Here is a 21,960-nt window from a genome sequence, read left to right as displayed (position 1 = left end):
GCAAAGTCAATACTGACTGAAAAGGACCTTATATGAGATTTTCACGGCTATCGATGTCAATGTGTACTTTGAACGTCGTGCAACTAGTAGATACGCTTATAGTCTGTGATGAGGCCACATAATGTTTTTACGTCGTTTGCAACGGATTTTTGGGTAAAGACAGCCAAGTGAAATCCTAATGTATTCAGAGATGATATGATTCTGTTTGTGACGTAATTTCAAACCATGAATACGTGTTTAAGAATTACATGGTAACCTTTGAAGTTGGTTTGTTGATGTTGATATAGATTTCTGAACATCCTTTTTTTAAACTAGAGTCGAAAATCAAAACATGAGCATATTTCACTTGATCTGTTAGGGGCACTTTTTATCATTAGGTTCTTACACAAATTGTTGGCACTAAGCTAGAATTAAAGAGAGATCAAAGGAAGCAAACCCGACACACCTTTATTAATATCCCGTCATCGGGCATGACATGGGACGTACAATAAATCGATAACAGGTCTAATATAGAAAACCACCCAGTTTGAGTACAAGGTAATCACATTTATTATCATAATAAACAATGTCAGAATACAGGTTTAATCATATTTTTTCATAATTTTCCATCATCTATGTTTGTGAAATAGCGTCTTCCTGTCTGTCTGATTTCAACCGTAGTTTCTTCAACCAGTGCGGATATGATGTCGTGTCGAAATTGTTACCAGCCAGTGTGTTCAGTTTGGGTGTACAACTGATACGGGCATTTTCAATTCGAAGACCTCCCCGTCTGTGGGAATTCGCATCGCCATCTTCGCTGCTCAGCTTGACAAAGTCTAACACTACAGACATGAATGCGATTTAGGATACAAACTGTACACTAATTAGATGACGTAATACTCTTTGTGCCACATACAATCACACTATAGCGATCGCATAGGTAAAACGTGGAAATGACGACGACTTCGAGGTTGCAGGTGATATAGAAGTAAGCTACCTAGTCCTGCTTGCAGACGGGGTAAGTCGATAATCGATTCTGATATTATCTATTTTCTTCTCTCAGGAAGGGTTTCGGGGGACAATGTTAAAATCGCGTCCCGTATACCGTGGACAAGCAGGACCATGAGCCACCCCGACGCAGGTCAGTTTGTTCCGTAATAACGATAAGACAAGGGGTAAAAAAGCAATAATGTTTGGCAAATAAATATTTCTAGGTTATGGTCTCATTTCCAACAATAGTATGAATGAAAGTAAGTAACCCTCACAACGTACAAAGTAGTCATTTTAACACATCCCTTAGATAATTAATGTAAAGAAGTGAATCCACCATTGCTAGATGGACGTTTTAGTTCGTGTAAGTTCTTTTTCTGCTTCGAGTGTCACTTGACCACTCCTTATTTGTTGGTGATGTACAAATTCTAAAATAAAATATAATGTGAATGCCACAATTGACATGGTAATCAAAACTGAAATCTTGATGTAAACACATAAAAACAGACTTAGTGAAAATCCTAGAGCTAATCCAACTCCCGTCCAAAGCATCTTATTGGCAAAGGCAGCTTCCTTCGTGTTTGGAAAGACCAATGCGTGTATAGCTAGAAGAGATGGATGAAGAAAGAGTATTTGACAATGGTATATATGATCTTTGATACACAACCAAGTTAGGGGCGAAATCAATAGTTCAATATAGGATAAAAACTAAATTCTTATACTGAGGACTTTGACCCCCTTCTAACTATATAGTGGCCAAAATTGTATATTGCTTCGAACCACAGAACCAATTTCAAATCAGGATTTAGTAGTATGTAGTGCTATGAATATAAAGCCAGTATGTAGTGAGTAAAGAATAGTTCTTTTGTTGACACTTTAATTAATTTTAGTACCATGCATTTACTATAGCAAAAAATCTTATATTTCTTCTCAATTTGACATTATTTATGTTTAGGTGTACAAACAGACCCATAAAAGTAAAATCGATTTTGTAGAATGAGAACTAATGGAAAATGGCTCATCCCCAACCCCTAAATTAATTACTAGTAAAAGAATTTAGTTTTGTATCGTACATTGAACTATTGATCTCGCCCCTTACATGTCTATGTTTCGGCAACGTGACTGTTGCCTTCTTCAGGACAAACTGACGATGGTTACTGTTCGCCACTAGATGGCGGTGTCGTAAATAAATTGTCATCGTTGCCATAACGTAGACATGAACAAAAGCAATTTTGTTGTATATCAAATTTACTATCACATCATATTTTTATGAAATTATGTAAATAGCCTCTATTACGGCACCGTCCAAAACGCGCAGTGTCGCAGAAAAAATAACAGCTCTGGTTTGCGAGAATGCAAAATATAAATCGCGGGACCAGATTACATGTACGAATTAGCCCAATCTGATTAAAATCCGATGTGGTGAAAGCGGCTAGATGTCCTTATTTACCTCTATTCATCGTGTTGTAACGTTTGTTTTCTTCGGAGTGATCGCCGCCTTCCCGCGATCACTCCGAAGAAAACAAACGTTACAACACGATGAATAGAGGTAAATACGGACATCTAGCCGCTTTCACCACATCAGATTTTAATCAGATTGGAATTAGCCTTGCCTTCAACTCTATGCATAAATACTTATCTGCTTGACAAACTGCAACACAAGTTTTTACCTAGTAACCAATATTGTATATAAACACAATGTGGAGCAGGGGTTAATTTGTAGTACTTGGTACTACTTGATGATGTCATGACGTATTTGATGTCACCTGATCATAGTCACGTGATTTACAGTCCACATTTCATATACGCATACGCTGCTCTACCCTTATTGTTTACCACACTTTTTACCACGTCGTAATGGATGTGAAGTCAGAAGTACTTAACCTAACCAAGCCACCTTATCATGAGCTAGCATGGGGTAAAATATATGGTCTGTTTGGGGAAAATGACATGTTAATGTTCTCTGTAGGTGAGTACGTTAGAGGAAATTATAACAATGATCTTTAGCAATTAGCTGACCTAATTGCGATGACAGTTGCACAACAAAGTTTACCACAACAATACTATCATGTGCCATTCCAGGTACAAAGAACACGAACTTTGATCGCTGGGCGAGTGTTATCTTGTCTACGTGTTAATATAAATATAGCTTTTCGACCTGTAAAGTCAGTGTGCATACGTTGGCACAGAACCAAGGTTTTAAAGTGTAATTTGTTGTGTAAAAGCTAAAATTAAAGTTATAAGCGCTCTCTCTCTCTCGCTCTCTCTCTCTCTCTCTCTCTCTCTCTCTCTCTCTCTCTCTCTCTCTCTCTCTCTCTCTCTCTCTCTCTCTCTCTCTCTCTCTCTCTCTCTCTCTCTCCCCCTCCCCCCTCCCTCCCTCCCTCCCCCCTCCCCCTCCCTCCCTCCATCTCTCTCTCTCTCTCTCCCCCCTCCCTCCCTCCCTCCCCCCTCCCCCCTCCCTCCCTCCATATCTCTCTCTCTCTCTCTCTCTCTCTCTCTCTCTCTCTCTCTCTCTCTCTCTCTCTCTCTCTCTCTCTCTCTCTCTCTCTCTCTCTCTCTCTCTCTCTCTCTCTCTCTCTCTCTCTCTCTCTCTTCCCCAATGCTTTCCTTCATATGTATGTCCATACTATAAGGTTCACTTATGAATGAACATTTCCCCGTTTAGGCTTATTTGTTTGCTATTCGCAATAAAAACAACCACGTGTAACTAACTAACTAACTAACTAACTAACTAACTAACTAACTAACTAACTAACTAACTAACTAACTAACTAACTAACTAACTAACTATTACTAACTAACTAACTAACTAACTAAACAAACAAACTAAGTCTTGTTGAGCCAGAAATGGGACGATTTGTTTGGTGGTATAGTTAATCTGTCAATTAATGCTGACGAAGAATCATAAAGTTCTTTTTTTTTTGTTTTAAAGAGCTAGCGTTTAATTCAGTGCAATCAAAAGGTAACAGCGTTTTAATTTATATTCGAATTCACAAATTAAGAGTAGTACTTGGTTAGATCCAGCCTACATTTGCATGGAAACAAAGATATCGGGATGTATGTAATATCCCTCAGTAATATGCCCCACTTATGTTCTGTTTGTTGGCAGGTCATTTATCCTTATGTAGCCAGTTTGATGGCAGGCTTTAGTATTGGTCTTTCTCCATCACAGCTATCCCATATTTGTATTTTTTTATGCATCTTTTATTTGTCTGTTTTTTTATACTATATTCAGGAACATGGATGGTGGTTATGACGACGTACTGGGTTGTCAATCTTAGCTTACTATACATAGACCTTACTGGTAAACCGAAAATTCTGTCAAGATACAAAGTTCAACCAGATAAAAACGCACCGGTACGTTCATTTAGCATATCTTACTTACATTAAAAGGACATGGTCAACAACTTGTGAGTATTTCTCGTCATTTTTGTTTCCAAATAAAAGGTTACTTATATTTTACCATTCATTAAAACTTGTCTACAAACCAACAGCCAATAGGAAAACTCCTACCATGATAACTGCTGTGATATTGTAGTCTAATATATAAGAATAGAATGACGTCATTTTTGTCATGTGATATGAGAATACAGTATGATCAGCAAGTAACACGGTGGGAGTTTTTCCAATGGCTACTAGTCATTAAATAAGTGACAGCGAAGAGTAAAATATCATTAACTTTTTATTTGCGTAGAAGTCCGCCATTTGTACGGTAGCTTCGGAATAAAAAAAAACAAAAAAAAACCTTAGTCATTTTATCAATGTGTCTGTCCCTGTATTATCAGACTGACCTGCCGACTAGTCTATTATATTTGACCTAAACTTTATATTTGGGTGAAAATATAACAAAAAAAATCAATTTCATCCGATCGGCCTAACAAAAAGATTGTGTGGTTCCGATTACACTCAATTTTAGAATAGGTGAGGTAGGTAGATTTTTTATTTTATTTTATTTTAATTTTGTTCATGTGTAAGTGTCTACTTCAGGTAGTTATGTTTTCCATTGTTTTCCAAATGCTCTCTGTGTTATTTATTTCTTCCTATCAGATGCATGTACAGCCATTACAGATTGGAAGAACAGTTTTATATTGTCATTTTAAGTTGATGTCAGTTTTTGCATACACTATTTCTCGTGAATTTTCACACAATTTTCGCGATTTTATTAATTTTTTCTCAAAGACATCAAATAAAAGTTTAGGATCGGCAGTGAAAAGCTGGGTGGCACAGCAGGGTAACCGGAACCAAAAACTGTTTTATTTGGCCTTAGTTACACACAGTAAAGTATTTGAGAAGGCGTATGTCTTCGATGACGACATGTTTTGATGCAGATTTTATTTATTTATTTATTTATTCAGGTAAACCAACGGGCATAAAGCCCATTTACAGGCACCTTTAAAAACAAATAAGGAAAAACAAGCACTAAAAAGATAAAACAAGGGGTAGCAATAACAGAAGTGACATGACATAAAAGGCAAACACAGAAATAAAAACAACAAAACAGGAAAAATTATTAAAAACACGCAGCCTGAAGCACACGCCGAAAGGCGGAAACAGGACTAAATAAATCTAAATAGATTTTGCGTAATTGTCAAAAATCGTTAATTATGCCTAAACAAATGAAACTAACAACCCTCTTAGATCTGCATGGGAAGATTATTGTAATATATGTATATTGATTACAGTCTGTTATGCATACTATTACATTCTATTCAGCTTGACCCAGCACTGTTATCCAAGCTGTTCAAGACCACATTTATCAACATGATGTTGATAACTCCCTTAGCAACCTATGGATGGTATTTAGCATGTAAATGGCGTGGTATAAGTTGTGGATATGATGTACCCTCTGTTTCAAGAATCTTCCTTGACATAGTGGTTGCAATAATTGGGGAAGAAATATTTTTCTACTATTCTCACAGGTGAGATTTTTAGCATTTTGTAGTCTTACCCAGAGGCATATATCCTGTTTTGTTTGTGTCTGAATGATATGTACAGCATTGATTTGATTAAGAATGAAATCAAAACAATGTGGTATTGATGCAATGCTAAACTTAATCTAAAAGATTATCGTAAACAGGAATATATTTTTCATATGCGCATGCGTAAATATTTGGTTTGTTAAATAGTTGAAATGAATTCTCTAGAATCTTACACACGTGCACGCGCGCACACACACACACGCACACACACGCGCGCGTGTGTGCGTAGAAATTGGTCCCAGTAGCAGTGAACAATGCAAATTGCTATCAACTCGTCGAAGAATACAATGTGTAAAAAAAAGCATGCATTTTTTTCGAAACAGCGTCCAAAGTTACTCAATTTCATCATTATCAAACTCAAAATCAAAACACAAAAAAATACAAAAGTGCCTTCAGCAGAAGAAGAGAAAGATAATACTAGTATTTGCAATTTGATTCATACTGAGTTGTACATATGTTGTTCTATTTTTTTTCAGAATAATTCATCATTATCCTTATCTGTACAAGCGAATTCACAAAATACATCACGAGTGGACAGCCCCGATTGGTATGACGTGTATTTATGCTCACCCAGTTGAACATATACTATCTAACATCATGCCATTAGTTAGCGGTCCTTTTCTTTTCAAAACACACCTGCTAAGTACTTGGATATGGGCAGTTATTGGTTTAGTTGGTACCAGTATTCACCACTCAGGATACCATTTCCCGCTTACCTTATCGCCAGAATTCCATGACTTCCATCACGCAAAGTAAGTTTGTACACTACTTTATAAAGTTCGAATTTGAAATTAAATTATGCACATGTATAAATAGATTATACACGCTACATTATAATGGATATTAGGAGTCCAATTAAATTAGCAACTAAATTGCAAATGGCAGAACGCAAAAACCTAGTGATCGGGTATAAAGGCAGAACTCGAACCTATACTCGGGTATAATCATAGAACTCAAACATAATATTCGGATATAATGATAGCACGCAAACCTAATACTCGGGTATAATGGTAGAACGCATACCTAATACTCGGGTATAATGGTAGAACGCAAACCTAATATTCGGGTATAATGGTAGAACGCATACCTAATACTCGGGTATAATGGTAGAACGCAAACCTAATACTCGGGTATAATGGTAGAACGCAAATCTAATACTCAGGTATAATGGCAGAACAAAAATCTAATACTCGGGTATAATGGTAGAGCGCAAACCTAATGTTCGGGTATAATGGTAGAAGGCAAACCTAATACTCGGGTATAATCGTAGAATGCAAACCTAATACTCGGGTATAAATGGCAGAGCGAAAACCTAATACTCGGGTACAATAGATAGACCAGTCAGTTGCATAACTTATTTAGAACACATTCTAAAATTGTTGAGGAAACCTTATAAAACCATTAACAATACTAACAATGCATAGACACGATTTTAATGTCATCACCCGATCATCTACCAAATATCACGGCGTGAACCTATGTACACAAACTAGTGCCATGTGGTGGGCCTACGTTCTCACGTTCTGCATCCCGTCTATTGAATACATAAAATACGACAAAAAACCAATAGCTAACGAACTTTATAAGACATAGCTATTCTCCAGAGCATTCTAACTGTACAGCGTCTCTGAAATGTACGTCATAGTAGAAACTAGCATTTTAATAAACTGATTGATTGAGTTATCATAGACATGCATCATCATTAATGATACAGTTTCATGTAAGTATTTTCAAACAGAGTATGGCCATTTAATGAAAACTGAACAACTACTACAACAACAACAACAACAACAACAACTACTACTACTACTACTACTACTACTACTACTACTACTACTATTATATTACTACTACTACTACTACTACTACTACTACTACTACTACTACTACTACTACTACTACTACTACTACATGTGCAGTATACAATACATTTAAGCTATTCCATTCAGAATACTCTGTATATACAGATTACAAAAAGACGATATTGATCGCTCGCATCTGGGTTAAAATTACTATATCAATGATTAATATTTAAGCACGATGGGCGAACGATACGGACCAAAATGACGATAAACTTATTACGAGTACTTTGCAATTTAAAATAACATTTAAAACACACACTCAGACAACTTCTAATGCAAAAGAAACAATTGCATATATATTAGGTGCCATGCATAGTGGGATGTAGAAGAGTAGTAAAGTTGAAATGTTGATTATCAGTTAGAAAATTAACAATTGCAGCCTGTTTTTACTGCAATGATTATCAATTTTCAATGTGATTGGGCAACGGATCATGTTGTGTTTATTGTGTCTCTGTTATTGTTAGTCTAGAGTTGAAATGTGTCTATCTTTGTGTCAAAAGTGACTGTAATGTCCCTTGAGTGCAACACCAAGACTGCATTATTTTAGCTCTCCGACCCTAAACATTTTTAAACATTTACAACAAAAAGTCTTAGATAAGAAATTCATTGTCTTTTTGACCGTCACCCACGTCTGTTTTCTTTTCCCAGGGTATTCTGGTCGACATTTTGTTTGTTTTTGGGTCGAAGCAATATTTTTTCAAAAAATAAAAACAATTAAAAAGATAAAATCAACTCAAATCAAATCCCGACCTATTTTCTGTGGCGATGTTATTCGAAAGAATATTTTTTTGTTGCCTTACGTACTATAAGATCGACATTTTTACTAATGATTTTTTTTTCAGATTTCATTACAACTTTGGTTTGTTGGGAATCCTGGACTGGCTTCATGGTACCGATGCATTATTTCGTAAGAGTATTGCTTTCAAAAGAAACAAGATATTGTTTGGTTTAACTCCACTCTCCGACAGTATTCCCGAAAAGAATAGTAACGGCAACAAGTTCAAATAATTCGACCAGGATATGAAAGAACAATGCAATCCAACCTATCATTATTTTGATACCCATTTTTACCTCTCGTAAGGGGAGGTTATGTTATGTCGTCTGTCTGTCTGTCTGTGTACACGATGTGTAAAAAAACTACTGCATCGATTCTCATGAAGCTTGCTACATATCTTGAATATATATGCCAATGACGAGAACTGATTAATAATTTGTATAATTAATGGTTTGTAGTAATTAGACTATATCTTTGGAACACAGTGCAAATTTAATATAATTGGTACATATGTTTATAATAACAAAGTGCATATGTCACATAAAGTTTGTTGATGTAGCTTAGTTTTAATGAATAATTTGCATAATTATATCTTAAGAATGCACTCTTCAAATTCCATATGATTTGGCACATGTGTCAACCATAACAATGCTCACGTTTTGGAGTTTTTACGAAGGGAGTAGTTTTATTTCATGGGAGTAGGGTTTTTTTCAGTATGAGAGTGGTATTTTACCATGGGAGTAGTTTTTATTTCATTAGTTTTTTTTTTACCATGGGAGTAGTTTTTTTATTTCATGGGAGTAGTTTGTAAAAAACTACTCCCATGGTTTAAAAAACCTACTCCTGTGTCCTCATTAAGCTTTCGTACGCTACAAACCCAGTTATTATTCCTGATAGATACTTGTCCCCGGCCTCACCAGTATGACGGATGTTTATCATTGATGTCCAAATTTTGATTATTGAATAGTGCACATAAAAGATGTATTATGAACGAGGAACAATTTGACTTCTTACTTGTAACCTCAAGTATAATAATGCCGTCAGCAACTCCACTCAAAATAACTACGACGAAAAGGAGTGCCAGTGTCGTGGTATCATCTGCAGGTTCCATGACCAGTGACAGTATATAGAAGGAAAGTAGACTCGTGAATGCAACACCCATCATATTAACTCTTCCCCGGGTATTTGCTAGCTTACTCGCCAGAAATTGAGCAAACATGCATGTAGCACCATTACACATAAAGATATATCCAACCATATCCACTCCAATGGCACATGAAATGTAAGACTATTGAATTAAAACACATGCAAGATGTTACTCTATTATAGTCAATCGATTTCATACAGCCTTCAGTGAATGGCTTAAATCGTGTCTCGTGGTATGGACTAGTGACCCACATTGACGTCAATTTCCCTATAACTTGCACTATACGTTTTCAATTCTCCATGTTCTGTTCATTTGGGCACTTGAACCCTATTGGTGGTTCGCTTTGACTATGGAAAGAATCACGGTGTATCTGAAAATGTGAAATACAATGTAACTTTTTGCCTGACCTTATACGGACACTACAAGATGTCATGTCACCATTGGTGCAGTTATATTAAACCCCCCCCCCGGGTTCAGCCTTGAAAATAGTTGGTAAAGTACGGCCCTTGGGGTAATAGACATCTACTCATGCACTCAATGTTTTTTAATTTGTTCATCTATATCACTAGAAAGTGAATGTAGTTATTACATTTATTAGTCTGTTTAATTACCTTTGGAATGTCCCCACTGATAAAAGTCAAATGTATGCCATAGACGAGAGAGATGGGTATCAACATCATCATGTTATGATTGGACCACAGCCTGATAGTCTTCCCAAGGTCCTTCAACGTCTGTCCCTTAGGTGTTCGTGAATTTCGCCTCTCAAGGTCGTCCACAAAGAAGATCACTATGCCAACTGCAGCCAGTCCAAGGGCCACATAAATCCCCAGTAGTATGTATGTTAAGTGTTTGTCAGGGGGATTACAGTAAGTTGTCACATTACCTTCTGTTTGTTGGCAGTCACTAGCACCACATGTATAGCTATCAATGATAATTTCTGACGTTGATGTTTGGTTTGTGTTAGAGTAATCACGACCCCTGTAAATTATTGATGGAGGTATAAAAGCTGTGACAGAACTCATAAAGAAGAAGAAATAAAATACTGTCATAACTTTGTTAATTATGACATCTGATGATTTGCCTTTGTGCTTAGCAAGTAATGTACCAATTGTGGTCATATAGCTTGGCTGTGCTGTCCATATAAGTGATTCTCCAACACCGATGACAATTGAAGCGGGTATCATTGTATACCAATGGGGGTAGAAGTTGGCAATGGTGTATACGACATAACATGCTGGACTCCATATCATTGTTTGTTCCCAAGCCATTCAGTGATAAAAGAGGCGAGAAATAGTCCAGAAACTATAGAACTGATGTAAAGAGTAACCAGAGATGCAAAACCTAATCCTTCAATGCAATTTAGACTGCTCTGTAACCCCTGGAGACCAAGGAAGGCAGAAAAGGTACAGAAAAACGACAATGAAGCCCACAACACGTTTTTCCACAGAGATCTGTTATTGATTGTGATAGGTATGTCTGAATCCCCTTCATGAAGTTCTTCAGGATTGTCAAGCATCATATCCCTTTCAGCCTCAGCAAGGGGAACCAATCCAGATTGAGTATTATTCATTCTGGTCGATGTTTCTGCCACTCTGTCTTGACAGCTACTCTGTGATACATTCGCCATATTTGATGCTGTGTAAGTCCCGGGTCCAAGTCAGAAGGCAAACCTGAGTTCACACTATGTGAATGCAAAAAAGGAATGTGCCAGAAATCATATACCTATGTAAACCTGATTGTGTTCAAATGTATAATTTGTACTGAGCTATAAAAATCTTGTCCCGTCTCACCTAAATAGAATTTTCCTGCACAGTTCTCGTTCGTTCCGATGCTTTCTGCAACTGTACGATACTGCAGTACTCGTAGGGTTACAAGGGTCAAGTACTTGTAAAGAAAACTTTTCAGAAACTCCCCTTTTTAGGTGTTTTGTTAGTTGGCATATAAATTACATATGTCTGTGCAGTTTACGAGGTACATGATAGCAATACCCAACGATCGCTACCTTACTGTTTCTTCAAGAGTGTTATCTACAACTTTTAGTACAAAATATATTACTACATGTATATGTAAACCGAAAGCCTTCCAGGGCTTGAGGGGACAAAAGAGCAATAAACATGTACACTTTCTGATCTATTTTGTTTTTTGGATTTTTATTTTCTTGGCAGATGTGATAAATTTTACATCATAATCTTGAAGTTAAGGTTATAATTTCTTTCAAAGCCTACATTTTACGAGTAAAAATAGTGGTCAACATTAATTGTTAATTGTTTTTGTCAACAAATTATCAAAAAGGTGTAAGAAAATACAAACCCAAGATAGATCTGAAGGTGTTAATATTGCAATTGTTAATAAGCTGTGCCTTCATATACATTGCCTGTAAATAATATGGCAAACGCGTTGAAGTGTGAAGGACTGTAGACAACACCATGTCAGATAAGATTCCAAACAACAATTTATGAGATAAAACCTAATTCTAAAATCTCGTTAATTATGCAAATTGTGGATTCAATACGCAAGTCACATCAGCCATAGTATCACCATCATAAATAAATAAAGAATGAATTATCTACAGCTGGAAGAGAGAAAATTAGCCAAGTGGGGGGAAAGAAGATAAAGAAGTTTTATATCACCATAAAAATCAACCACTAAATTAATTAATCAATCAATCAATCACCAATCAATCAATCAATCAATCAATCAATCAATCAATCAATCAATCAATCAATCAATCAATCAATCAATCAATCAATCAATCAATCAATCAATCAATCAATCAATCAATCAATCAATCAATCAATCAATCAATCAATCAATCAATCAATCAATCGATCGATTGCCAGATGCACGAGGTACAGGAGAACTTGTAAAGAAGGATGGAAACTTTGGGGACATGATGCGCGTTCGGATGCGACCGAACAATTCGAATAATCAGAATTCTGGTAATTGGACTTTTATTGTATTACAATTTTGAGTAAACCATGGCGCACGATGCGATGGAGCAAAGTACATGAAGATATCGCCATGCCATGCCATGCCATGCTGAGTGGATAGCGAACTGAGATTTCACTCTAGAATAACACTATGATTATACCTTATATAATATACACTCAATTGTATATTTTATTTACATGAAATTTTACATGAAATGTACCATGATCTCCAAAGTTGCACAATATTGACCATGCATTCAAGTTGATCACACTGCATCAATATTTTTCAGTTATTTTGATACACAACTTGCAATATTAAATTTAAATTTCCAATTCTTACTGATGTTAACTAATATGGTAGGTGCAATTTATATGCAGTGTTTGTTTATATGTGAAGAAGTATTAAAAGATGTATGTAAAGAAATTGGGAAATAAAAAGACACCACAGTTCAGACACAGTCATACATTTGTAGAAATAAGTTGTTCTTCCGTCACAATCCAAAACATGATGACTCGCCTATTCAAAAATTCAAAACAGGATGAACCCCCCCCCCTCCGTTACCAATTTCAAGAAACACCCCATTCAATACCAATCTATCGGCCCACCCAAGGCCAGAGAAAATGCTTTATGATAAAGGCCTAAAGACGTGGGTAAAAATATATTGTAAGTTTTCTTTGCATATTGATCGTTCATATTGTCATACAGTATACTAGTATTGCGTCAATATTTAGATATTTTATGTTGCTTGTGTTTTGTTGTTATTATTGTATTTATTTATTTATTTATTTATTTATTTATTTATTTATTTATTTATTTATTTATTTATTTATTTATTTATTTATTTATTTATTTGTTTGTTTGTTTGTTTGTTAACACGACTTTACTAGTTAATTAATCCTGGTGCCCTGTACATGCAACATCATACACAAGACTCTGTCGTAGATGGCGTAACAAGGTCACGCTTTGACGTAAAAGTTCACCGATTGATGGCGAACTTGGAATTCGACGGATATCTAAACAAGGAGAGGGGAAAACGTATACGTGGGATTTAACATGCTCTAGAGTGTATGGTCAATGGAAGTGTAGCCTTGTGATATACCCAGGACCCCGCTTCTACAGAAAGTTGCCGACGAACGTTCGTACAGGTCTCCAGCCGCAGTTATTTTGTTAGTCCTCTGACCACAACTTCACAAGATCTGTAGTTTGTGTCTACGCTGATGTGTATATAGAGGAACGATCACTCCATTGCAAATCAAGTACAAAGCGCTATAACCAGTAACCTCCGTGGAGTAAATTGTGATGGAACGTGGGGATCCAAAGCCTGCAACCAAAAAAGTAACTATGTGGAGTTTAACGGTGTGGGAAACTTGGCGTAGCTCACGAAACGACCGTATTGTTGTCAACAATGACGGAGCAAGCTGCGAGGAAACATACTCAAGAGTACCAGCGCTGGATGGCCACCTGCGTGTGTCGGAATTGGTTTTCTGGCTGTGTCGCTTCGTTGAAGAAGTGCGAAGGAGTGATGGGTCTGAATATCCAGCACCGAGTTTACGAGCATTATGCATGAGTTTCCAGCGTCATCTACAGCAAACTTGTAACCGCAAGGATTTACATTTCATGGACACATATCGTACCGAATTTCGATCATTTCACGAAACGCTGAGGAGGGTCAGCACTGACTTAAACAGACGAGGTGTCGGGCCAAAGAAACGTTATCAACCATGTATCAATGAGGAAGAAGAGAAACGGTTATGGGACAAAGTATTTTCAAAGGAAATTTCGAAATACCTCAGCTATGCTGTATATTTCTATACATTTAAGCTATTTCATATCAGATCTTCAGAAAAACACCTGAGCTTACAAGCATCGCATTTTGTATTTTACAAGGATGATAAGGGTGAATTTCTGCAACTGCATTGTGTAGAAGATAAATTCCAGCGTAGATCAAACAGAAAGGTGTACCGTAATGCAGACAGTAAACGATGTATATACACATTGTTTATCAAGTACCTGCACAGTATCCCACCACAGGGTCCTTTCTACAGACGCCCTCTACCTGAAACAAACGGTAAAGTACGCTATTCTGATCAAAGACTAGGGCGCAGTAGTATTCGACAATATTTGAAGAAGATGTGTGATATTGCTGGAATTATACGACAGTCTTATTTGATCGACGTTGATAACGTAGGTATATTTCTTTTGTATGTTGTTGCTACAATCCTTTCAAAATAAAAAAAAATACAGGTATAGTATATTCACTGGCATGTGTCAGATCAGTAATTAGGCTACATATTTTATTATTATTAATATACCTAGTGATAATGATGTGCCACGATTCGCTAGAATCAGTCACGTGATAGGAAAATAGAATGACTCCCTAGGGGAATAGTTCATGAACTATTACATTGTCACGTGACCACCTCGAGTTCACAGCAGGTCAAAATGGCGGCTTCTGACGATGTTTGCCAACCTCAAGAGAATAGGACAAAATTTTCCCTTCTGTCGGAACAAGAACTTCAACACCGTGTCCTTGTCGACAGCAAAGATTCACGTAACACAAAGCATGTCATTCACTACGCCACCAAGATTTTTACTTCGTTTTGTGAAGAAATTGGTACAACCATAACAGACGTGGAAAAGAACGCGCCCGACGATCTGTGTATCACGCTGCGGAATTTCTATGCAGGGATTCGACAGAACAACGCACAGCTGTATTCGAGCAAGTCGATGATAACAATACGATATGGTTTACAACGATATTTTCTGAGACAGTGTGGCATCGACATAATAAACAGTGACATTTTCAAGCCTGCCAACGATGTGTTCTCTGCAATGCTTGTAAAATTGAAAGGTTTAGGAATAGTCCAGTCAATCTAGCGGAAAAAATGGCCGAACCCAAACATAATTGCAACAGAAATAATTTTTAGTGCATCTTGCTCAGAATTTTATGCTGAATAACATATCAAAAGTCTAGAAAAATCTAAGTGGTGGAACATGGTCAAAAATGACGTTTCTTAATTAGCATAATTAGTGAAAAATAATATTCATGAAATATCATTTGTTCAAAAAACCTATGCAAGTAACATATCTATGGGCAGGTCTGAAGGTGAGTAATTACTTTGGAGTCACTGTATGATCGTGCAACCATTCCCATAGAATTAATATGTGTATTTTTTTTAATTACTTTAATTAAGGAGACTGATTACTTGTAACGTACAATAACTATATATTTTTTTGAATGCCCCTGTTAGTTGTATGTCTCTCATTAGGTATTGGAATATTTGAATCCCTTACTCTCATTATTAAATAACTCCTCCCTTGATAGATAAACATGCATGCTAAATAAGTGTTAATTAGTGTAATTAACATGTAAAACAATACATTAGTAAGCATACATGATATTTTTTGTTCAATAGTTATTGACACTTGATTTTGAGTGAACATAACTTTTCAATCATCAAACCACTCCAAGGTAAGCTAAAGAATAGTTAAAGTTTCCTAATTAATTGATTAATTAATTAATTGATTAATTAATTAATTAATTAATTAATTAATGTAATTATCGTCAAGATGTTGAGAAGTTTTTTCGATTTAAAGTATGCAAGTAATATGTCTTTCGATAGGTCTTGACCTTAAAAGTCAGATGAACATCATTATCAAATTGTCAAACCTGAGCGGGAGTACCATTCATGGGTTGTTGGTTTTATAAATACATGTATTCAACCTATTAGACATTGTGTAAGGAGAAGATTATGTTTTCATTATGTGATTTTATATCACCGTGTGTCCAGATGAACGTTCAAAAATGATGTAGCTACACCATAATTATACAACCTCGACGCTGGCATCTGAGATGCTGTACTCCTAGACCTTTTTGTCTTCTTCCCGATAGTTTTGATATCTCTCAGAGAAAGAAATGCCCCTTGATTCTATCAATATTCCGTCACTGTTTGTTTACATAGGATCGTCTGCATATCTATAAATATGTCTTCTTTGGGTGGGTTTACCAGTGCTGCCCTTTGTCTTTCAATTAAGGCAGCACTGATTGACTTGTTTCTAGATCCTGTTTTACCACATACGTGCTATTATTAGTGGTACCGGTTTAGGAATAAGTTGTGATTATCTGCTTATCACAATTGTGTATTTTTGTATTTTTCTTTATTTTCAGTCATTCTAAATGAACATACTATATTTAAAAAGTACAATTTGTGTAGTATCAGTGTGTTTGTTATTTCTTGTGTTGTTGATACCTTTTGGTCTTTATGTTCAATTTGTTTAAAAGTGAAAAAAACTATGAACTATGACATCCTATGAGTTATTGCATTACATTTTACAATAAAGTTTGGCTTTACTAGTTATTACTTGGCATGTTCTACCCTTTATATTTCGTTTAAAGCTCGATTTCTGACAACATGATCTTCAGTTTGTACATTGAACTGTACCTTGTTTTTAGTAAAAGATATCTTTTCATATCTAGATATAAATTAGCTTAAACTTGAATCTTTTGAATTCCGCGCTATGTAACACGGACACATATTACTCCTACAGACAAGTATTCAGATGAGTATTATATATTTGTAGATTTTGTTACATCCCTCTGTGAATTGTTTGAATTCAGCTGTTTTTATTTCAATGTTACAAAAATATAGATATCATCTTTGAAATGACATGAAAGGCAGCATTATAGGTCCATTTTTTTTGCACATTACATGTATTACCACATAAGACGCTTTTAGGTGATACAGGACATTAATAATTTATTTGGATGGGGCCCTTCCTCTATTATTTCTGTACCATTACCAGTCATCTCACAGTTACGTATCATTTTGAGTACAAATCTCACTTCATCTTTAAAATGAATTTATTTAATATTTGAATATGTTACGACCACAAACTAATTTTATCTTTGACCTGGAAAAGTCATTTTTACTAATTCTGCATACTGCGATATCTCAAATATAGTTAATAAAAAAAATTGGCAAATTTGGCTCAGAAGATGCCTTCTGTACAATGAGACAAGGAATTCTTGGAAACAAACAAACTTTGGAGCTCCAAATCTATTTACGGATGATCGCACGATGTCACAAAAGCTCAATAAAGTATAACTTCGTACGTTTGGGAGGGGAGGGTCTGGCATCAATGCAATTGCTGAATTTCATTCTTGCACTTCTAACCAAAGTTCGAAAACTTTCACAATCACGCCTTCAATGATAACTTCTATATTTATACTAAGATGTTCATAAGTTGATTAAAATTTACTTCTTATGTGATATACAACTGCTAGATTTCCAATATAGTATTTAATGTGTTGTCCTAAATGGATAAAGTTCATTTATTGAGCTTGTGGGATATATTATGCGATTGTCCCTTAATCCTTGCACAAACAATGCTGATGATATCATTTCAACAGACTTTTAACTCCTATGTTGTGTTTGAAAATGACCTCTTCTATTAAGTTCTAAGCTTTCCACGATTGTATAACTCTTAAAGGGGTCGTGTGATGCAGAATACTATAGACGAAACGTAGATCAAAGCTAATTGTAAGCAAAATAAAATATAGCTACAATAAATCGCCTTTGTAATATTAATAGTCTGGCTGATAATGACTATTATAATTATTTCATTTTTCTTTTATTAGTTTCATCATCTAACTTTATTCATATTTTCTGTGTTTGTGTTTACATTGTTACACAATCATCACAACCTTTGTTCTAATTCCAGATGAAAATGCTAATTCTTACGAAATGATATTTAAAATTATCAATACCTTTGTTTGGATATCAGGGGCAGGTAAATGTTGCGAAGTACTTTAGCTTCCCTCATTTTGTTTTCAATTTCTACAAAAATATATGGTATATTTGTTTAGATTTCATTTGATTAATTTTTATTCAATTTTGATTCCATTTTGTGAGGGTGATTTAATAATCTTTTATTTTATAATTTCTTATTCCCCGTAAAACACATGCACAAGAACTAAGCATTTATCAACCATGCAGTGCCTGTTTTTTAAATGAAAATTATTTGGTTTCCATAGAATCAGTGAGAATTTAAATCCTTTTAAAGTTTTGCCATTCACTTTTATGACAGGATTTTAAAAATGGAACAACTGAATTTGATAGCCTTCTTGACATGTCATTTGTTTCGAACAGAATTTTTACCGTATGTAATTCCTGTTATATCAGGCTAACCATTAAGTTTGACTAATTATTTGAGTCACTACATAAATGATTGCGGGCTAGATTGAATTGGAAGGCGATTGTCATGTCATTGTGGTAAATTGACACAAACAAGTGACTGATGATGTTACTTTCAAATTATATCAGTGTTGAAAGGGGTGTTTAATTAATTTATCTTTCTGCACTGTTAATAATAATATTTATAGAATTGAATCAGAAAGTTTGAAGATGGAAATGTGTTAAAAAAGAACAATATGATAAGAAAGAGATTGGCTGTTTAGTTTAGTGATGAGAATGATGAGGGGAATGGACATCCCATAATACTTTCATGTCCTTGTCGACTCTCAGTATAAGTACACCTTAATCTTGTGTTCCTCCTAAGTTAACAACTTGATATCAGTGCGGTATGCGAGAACAATATGTACACATTAGTATACAGCGATACATTGGTATTAGAAGTACACAATGATCCAGTGATATAAGTAGTAACTTTTGCAACATTGTTGGTTAGATGCCTAAAGATCATTATACCTATACTATTGGGTGGAAGTTTCAGGCAAGATGCAATTGTTAACATTTATTGCCTTGATTTTTCTGTTGCATAACTACAAAACAAAAATATGAGTTATCAGACATATTACTTGCATGGGAGATTGATAAACCGTGTATATGCTAATTATGCTAATTACTAATTAATTAAGAATCTTTGATACATTTTACATGAAAGGTGTTTGATGATGACAAGCACGCTAAATTTATTTCCCAATGTACTGCAAATCAAATGAAATATAACCTGCATACATTTGTGTTAAAATGTTATCAAATTTGAATATGCTGATTATAATTTTTCATAATTTACATATTAATTATGCTGATGAGATGTTGAATCATCATATGATGGTCCTAGTATGCTTTTTCACCCTTAGACCTATCCATAGACATGTTACTTGCCAGGTTTTATTGCGAAAACAGCATTTTAAGAATATCATATTCTCGCTAATTATGCTAATTAATAAAAACCTTATTTTCACCATGTTCCACCACTTAGATTTTTCTAGACTTTTGATATGTTGTTCAGCACAAAATTCTGAACAAGATGCACTAAAAATTATTTCTGTTGCAATTATGTTTGGGTCAAACCTTATTTTGACTGGACTAGAAAGGGTGCAACGAAACATAAAGAACCCATTACCAAAGACGACATGTCAAAAATCATGTTGTCGTCTGCACTTGACAAGTCAACACCAATAGGGCTACAAAACAAGGTTTTCGTTGACATTATGATCTATCTCTGCAATCGTGGCCGTGAATACCTACGTAACATGACGAAGTCATACTTTGTCGTCCAGAATGATTCAACGGGCCTCAAATATGTGTCGATCTGTCAAGAAATACTGACGAAAAATCACCGCGGCTGTACAGACGACGGGGAAATGAGTCAAGGAGGGAGAATGTACGAGACTCCAGAAAACTCGAAATGTCCAGTTAGGTCTTTTGAATTGTATTTAACGAAGCTGAACCCAAACTGTGAAGCTTTCTGGCAGCGGCCAAAACCAACACTGAAAAGTCAAGATGACACTGTTTGGTATGACAACGTAGCAGTTGGTAAAAATACGCTCGCCGACAAAATGAAGAAAATCTCTGTCAAGGCTAAATGTTCTCGTACATATACCAACCACTGTTTGCGCGCTACCACTGTTACAACATTGGACGACAAAGGCTTCGAGGCACGGCACATCATGGGAGTTAGTGGTCACAAATCAGAGAGCAGTATCAGAAGTTATAGTAGAGTTGGCGAAGACAAGAAGAGAGAAATGAGCCACACACTTTCTAGTACTGTTCAAGTAAGTTCGTCAACAAAATAACAGGTACAAGGCGCACTAGAACAGCCGCATTTATCGCTAGTCCCGATGATGGCGTCGCCGGTGCACAGGAGGTCAATTCTGAATGAACTGACTAATTCACCTCCACCGCCAGTGAATTTCGTAACTCAACAAGAAGTGAGCGGTAGTAAGAAAATAGTGAACTATAACTTTCATGACTGTGTCGTCAACATCCACAACAACTAGGCTATGGAAGCCAATACTGAGTTTGGAATGCAAATTTTGAATAATTTTACTTGTATTTCATAATGAATTGAAAGAATTAATAATATTATTAAACTTGTTCAATACTGCAACAGCATAAGCTGTAAGCATGAAGTTTATCATAAAAAAACCCGTATTGCTTGGCCTATGTTCGGTCTATATCACCCGTTCATTTTGAATAACTTTCATTGTATTTCATAATGAGTTGAAAGAATTAAAATTAGTAAACTTGTTCAATAATGCAAACATTTAAGCATGAGGTATATTATAAAACACATATTGCCTGGCCTATATTTGGGCTATAGCACCCGTTCATTACCCCCTTGTGACTGTGAGTTACCAGAATCACATGCTAATTCCCTCGGCCGAAGGCCAAAGGCCGAGGGAATGTGATTCTCGTAACTCACAGTCCCTCGGGTGTAATAAACCAGTGCTATAGCCCTCATGGCCAGGCAATATGTGTTCAATAGAAGCTTCAAATTCAGTTTAATTTGGTACAAACTTCTAATCACATATGTCTTATTGCATGCCAATAATTATTGTGTGTAGGAACGAATATCTACAGACTTTGCCCTTACAGAAAGAATTCAGTTTCAATCTGGTATAGGTTTTGATATCAGGAAAGTTTGCCATTTTATGAGATGAAATTTTTATTCACTGACATATTGCAATGTTTATCTCATTTTTATTTACATTTAGGTCCCTGGTTGTTTAGCAGACAATGGTAATGAGCCTAAATCAAAGAAGGTGAGATTATCTAGTGTAAGAGATGACTCATACCATTCATCTAACATACACACGCTGGATTACCCAACAACATTAGACCATACCATAATTTCATCACAGCTATACAGTCAAATTCAAGGTCAGACTGGTGCTTTCAGGCAAGGTCATATTCAATCTAGTGCGTCATCTGCTCCTGGCTGCCAAGGTCATGGTCAATCTACAGTGCCAGCTGCAACTCTCCGGAAGGGTCAAGTTCAAACTGGTGTTTCATCAATTGCTCTTGGCCAAGGTCAAGGTCATACAAGTGT

General features: G+C 35.8%; 2 protein-coding genes and 1 pseudogene across 2 annotated transcripts; 2 read left to right on the top strand and 1 right to left on the bottom strand.

Annotated features, from left to right (window-relative positions):
- Window positions 1-1,311: 1,311 nt before the first annotated feature.
- LOC144442060 (protein unc-93 homolog A-like) lies at window positions 1,312-11,359 on the bottom strand (annotated as a pseudogene).
- Window positions 2,827-8,818, top strand: LOC144442606 (fatty acid hydroxylase domain-containing protein 2-like). Its single transcript, XM_078131985.1, has 5 exons — window positions 2,827-2,938; window positions 4,205-4,326; window positions 5,683-5,888; window positions 6,425-6,700; window positions 8,653-8,818. Exons 1-5 carry the CDS (start codon window positions 2,827-2,829, stop codon window positions 8,816-8,818), a joined length of 882 nt encoding a protein of 293 aa, XP_077988111.1.
- Window positions 11,360-14,004: 2,645 nt separating the features above from the next.
- Window positions 14,005-16,840, top strand: LOC144442059 (uncharacterized protein KIAA1958-like). The gene is made up of 2 exons (XM_078131330.1): window positions 14,005-14,847; window positions 16,832-16,840. Exons 1-2 carry the CDS (start codon window positions 14,005-14,007, stop codon window positions 16,838-16,840), a joined length of 852 nt encoding a protein of 283 aa, XP_077987456.1.
- The last annotated feature ends 5,120 nt before the right edge of the window (window positions 16,841-21,960 follow it).

Source organism: Glandiceps talaboti, chromosome 11 (assembly GCF_964340395.1).
Source record: "Glandiceps talaboti chromosome 11, keGlaTala1.1, whole genome shotgun sequence".
NCBI classification, from domain to species: Eukaryota; Metazoa; Hemichordata; class Enteropneusta; family Spengelidae; genus Glandiceps; species Glandiceps talaboti.
Note: the sequence above shows the minus strand (reverse complement) of the source record. Positions and strands in the feature narration are given on the sequence as shown.